This window comes from Eschscholzia californica, unplaced genomic scaffold, assembly GCF_041429995.1.
Source record: "Eschscholzia californica isolate CP2 unplaced genomic scaffold, dmEscCali1.0.p SCAF_3, whole genome shotgun sequence".
In the NCBI taxonomy this organism is placed as follows: Eukaryota; Viridiplantae; Streptophyta; class Magnoliopsida; order Ranunculales; family Papaveraceae; genus Eschscholzia; species Eschscholzia californica.
The window spans coordinates 14,137,119-14,141,431 of NW_028238420.1; the positions used below are offsets into that span (position 1 = coordinate 14,137,119).

Here is a 4,313-nt window from a genome sequence, read left to right on the forward strand (position 1 = left end):
AAAAACTCATTGAATTCCTAACCGATAACTCTGATTGTTTTGCTTGGTCTCATGCAGATATGACAGGGATAGACCCCTCTATAATAGTTCATGAATTACAGGTAGACCCTTCCCATACCCCGGTCAGACAGAAAAGAAGGAAATTCGCACCAGAACGCAACAAGGTGATCAACGAGGAGATCCAGAAGCTACTCGACATCGGATCAGTAAGAGAAGTGCATTATCCAGATTGACTCGCCAATGTGGTGGTTGTAAAAAAGAAGAACGGTAAGTGGCGGGTATGTACTGACTTTACAGACTTGAACAAAGCATGCCCGAAGGATTCCTTCCCACTACCTCACATCGACATGCTAGTAGACGCCACAGCCGGACACGAACTCTTGAGCTTCATGGATGCATTCTTGGGCTACAATCAGATCCTTATGCATCCAAACGACCAGGAGAAAACCGCCTTCGTCACGGAGAGAGGTATATTCTATTACAAAGTCATGTCTTTTGGACTAAAAAATGCAGGTGCCACCTACCAGAGGCTGGTAAACAAAATGTTCGCCAACATGCTAGGCGACACTATGGAGGTCTACATCGATGATATGTTGGTCAAGTCCTTAGTAGCAGAACAACACTTGGAACACCTCAAACAAGCATTTGAGGTACTCAGGAGGTATAATATGAAACTAAACCCTGCTAAGTGTTCTTTTGGTGTGTCCTCTGGAAAATTTTTAGGTTATATGGTGACTCAAAGGGGGATCGAAGCTAACCCAGATCAGATCAATTCGGTGATGGGTATTCCTTCCCCGAAATGCATCAAGGACGTCCAGAAGCTTGCAGGTAGAGTGGCGGCACTTAGCCGATTCATTTCTAAGTCTTCCGAGAGATGCTATCTGTTCTTCACCACTCTGCGAAAGGGGAAAAATTTTGAGTGGTCACCCGCATGTGAAGAAGCTCTACAACAGCTGAAAAGATACCTCACATCCCCACCACTGCTCTCCAAACCAAAAGACGGAAAAAAGTTGTTCATGTACCTTGCTGTTGTAGAGACAGCGGTAAGTGCAGTACTTGTTCGTGAAGAAGACAGTAAGCAGCTGCCCGTTTACTACACAAGCAAGTCATTGCTAGATGCTAAAACTCGATACAGTCAGCTAGAGAAGCTTGCCCTTGCCCTTGTTACTGCAGCGAGGAAGCTAAGACCTTACTTTCAATGCCACCCAATTGTAGTGGTTACAACTTTCCCAATGAAGAATATTCTTCACAAACCAGAGCTGTCTGGGAGATTGACCAAATGGGCAGTGGAGTTAATCGAACATGACATCAGCTACCAGCCAAGGACAACGATCAAATCTCAGGTACTGGCTGATTTTATTGCTGACTTTACACCTAACACCTTAGTGCAGACACAAGGAGAATTGCTCCATCTACAGGAACATAACCAACTCAAATGGACCTTATCAGTAGATGGTTCCTGCAACATGAACGGAGTCGGACTTGGTGTTGTTCTCACTTCCCCAGAAGGCAACCTAATCCAACAAGCAATAAGATGTGGTTTCAAAGCCACCAACAATGAAACAGAATACGAGGCCTTAATCGCATGAATGAACCTGGCAAAGGAGATGGGAGTCCAGAAACTTGCAATCAAATCAGACTCCCAACTCGTAGTTAACCAGCTACAAGGAACCTACCAGGCCAAAGACGTAAAGATGGCAGCTTATGTGTCACATGTAAAAGAACTACAAGGTCAGTTCACCGAGGTTAGTTTTGAACAGGTACCCAGGCTCGAGAATGGGCACGCTGATGCCTTGGCCAATTTGGGGTCATCAATTCCAACCAAGGATGCACAAACAATCCCCCTAACGCTACTTCAGTGGCCGGCAGTATGGAAAACAAAGCCTTCAGAGGTAGCGGTTACAGATGCAGAAGAGACCTGGATGACACCAATAATCAGGTACTTAACTAACGATGAGTTGTCACAGGATCGAAATGAAGCTAGAAGACTCAAAGTCAAAGCTGCAAGGTTTTGCATCATGGACGACCAGCTCCTTAAGAGATCATACTCTGGGCCTTACTTGAAATGCATCACCCAAGAGGAAGCCAAGTATGTCCTCAAGGAATTACACGAGGGGGAATGCGGTAACCACTCTGGCGGTCGCAGCTTGGCCAACAGAGCACTGACTGCAGGTTACTACTGACCGACTATGAGAGCAGACTCTACTGACTATGCTAGACGTTGCGACAGCTGCCAGAGGTTCGCCCAAACTTCCCACCTCCCTCCAGAGAAGCTAAGTTCAATTCTATCCCCGTGGCCTTTCATGAAATGGGGGATGGATATAGTAGGCAAACTACCAACGGCCCCAGGCCAGAGACTCTACATGCTTGCTGTCACAGACTACTTCACCAAGTGGGTGGAAGCCGAAGCCTACCACCAAATCAGAGACCGCGAGGTAAAAAGTTTTGTTTGGAAACATGTCATTTGCAGGTTTGGAGTTCCCAAGGAGATTGTCACAGACAATGGTTCACAGTTTATCAGCTTTGATTTCCAAGACTTTTGCAAGGAGTGGGGAATCAAATTAAGCTTTTTGTCTCCTAGATACCCTCAATCCAATGGGTAAGCAGAATCGTCAAACAAAACGATAATGAACTCACTGAAAAAACGACTCAAGAAAGCTAAAGGTGCATGGGCAGATGAACTACCAGGAGTGTTGTGGTCGTACAGAACCACTTCAAAGACCCCAACTGGGGAAACCCCATTTTCCCTTGCACACGGTTGTGAGGCGGTAATACCAGCTGAAACAGGAGTCCCCTCTGCCCAATACCAGTGGACCACAAAAGAGAGCAATTGGGAACTACTTAGCCATAACCTGGATACGGTAGACGAGGTAAGGGACATGGCAGCTATCAGAAATGCCGCATACCAACAGAAAGCAGCCAAACATTACAACAAGAACGTCAGAGTTTGTACATTCAAAGTTGGCGACTGGGTTCTGAGGAAAGTATTTCAAAATACTAAGGAAACAGGAGCTGTCAAGTTAGCCCCTACTTGGGAGGGCCCATACCTCATTACCAAGGTAGTGGGACAAGGAGCTTACAAACTTCAATCAAAAGATGGCCTCAACATAGGCAATAACTGGAATGCCATTCACTTACGAAGGTACTACTTCTAACCTTGAAACTTCTCCTATTTTGCCTTTTCCCCAAAAGATCACCTACTGACTTGGGCGTCGGAGGGTTGTTGGCTACGCCAACAACCACCCCTCACTATCTACGTGTGATGACAGGAACTGTCTCCAAGACACAACAAAGTAGCAAAAACAATAAGAGGCTGGACGTCAGAGTCGAAGTCCAAACCACCAGAAGAGTTCCGCACTTCGACTGGGGGGCATGAGGATACTATAAGAAGACCATGAAGAAACTCAAGAACAATACGAAGCAACCCTCACCTGTCCAACAGGCAACTTAAATCACCAGGCACCTAAGTTGAATGACGAACACTTCTTCATTTGACAACAACGACTTCAACGTACTGTTCATCAAAATTAATTTAGATGGAACAAAGTCCTGCACTTATTCCTCAAGATCAATGTAATGTTCTTTAAATCTAAGATATCACTTCCAATGTAAACAAAAATCTAGAAATAAAATCTCAAGTATTTATCCAGTACTTACTTGTGTACAAACTTTATCAATATCAATGTCACCTAATTACTTGTCTGAAGAGGAATAGTAGGTCGCTAGACGATTGGTAACCCATCCAAGATGGGACAACAAGCTGCTAGCCGTCACCTGAACACAGTAAGGCGCTGGCCGTATCCCTTATATAAGTTAGGATTTATAATACATTCAAGTTGGGACAACAAGCTGCTAGCTGTCACCTGAATACAGTAAGGTGCTGGCCGTATCACTTGTATAAGTTAGGATTGGTAATCCATCCAAGTTGGGACAGTAAGTTGCTAGCCGATGCCTGAACACAGAAAGGTGCTGGCCGTATCATTTATGTGAGAAAGGATTGGTAATCCATCCAAGGTGGGATAGCAAGCTGCTAGCCGTCGCCTGAACACAGTAAGGTGTTAGTCGTCTTCCCTTCATAAGACGATATCAAAACCACCCAACTAAAAATCATAGTACCATGTCTTTAAAAGAAGAATCACAAAGAAATCCAGTGGGTTCACCTGAACCATCAAAATACAAGAAGTCTAGTTGAACCTGAAGTCAACTCTACAAACAACATATATCCGACGCGTGTCGTCCGAACAAAAGGGCTGAGCGCCTAACGACACACGACGACGACTACATATAGTTCGTCACTAAGGAAAAGAAATCAA

The 4,313-nt window shown here is 44.9% G+C and overlaps 2 protein-coding genes across 2 annotated transcripts; both read left to right on the forward strand.

The window, feature by feature from the left end:
• The first annotated feature begins 1,589 nt into the window (after positions 1-1,589).
• On the forward strand, positions 1,590-2,565 carry LOC147548576 (uncharacterized). Its single transcript, XM_086668077.1, has 2 exons — positions 1,590-2,172; positions 2,471-2,565. The coding sequence occupies exons 1-2, from the start codon at positions 1,590-1,592 to the stop codon at positions 2,563-2,565; spliced, it is 678 nt and encodes a 225-aa protein (XP_086524203.1).
• Positions 2,566-2,627: 62 nt separating this feature from the next.
• LOC147548577 (uncharacterized) lies at positions 2,628-3,155 on the forward strand. Its single transcript, XM_086668078.1, has one exon. It carries the CDS (start codon positions 2,628-2,630, stop codon positions 3,153-3,155), a length of 528 nt encoding a protein of 175 aa, XP_086524204.1.
• The last annotated feature ends 1,158 nt before the right edge of the window (positions 3,156-4,313 follow it).

What these genes read in the sequence shown, in the direction of transcription:
- LOC147548577 (XM_086668078.1), top strand. Translation starts at nt 2,628, where the DNA reads ATGAACTCACTGAAAAAACGACTCAAGAAAGCTAAAGGTGCATGGGCA.
- LOC147548576 (XM_086668077.1), top strand. Translation starts at nt 1,590, where the DNA reads ATGAACCTGGCAAAGGAGATGGGAGTCCAGAAACTTGCAATCAAATCA. An exon ending in CAACAGAGCACTGACTGCAG is followed by an intron (nt 2,173 to 2,470) that starts GTTACTACTGAC and finishes TGTCATTTGCAG; the next exon opens with GTTTGGAGTTCCCAAGGAGA.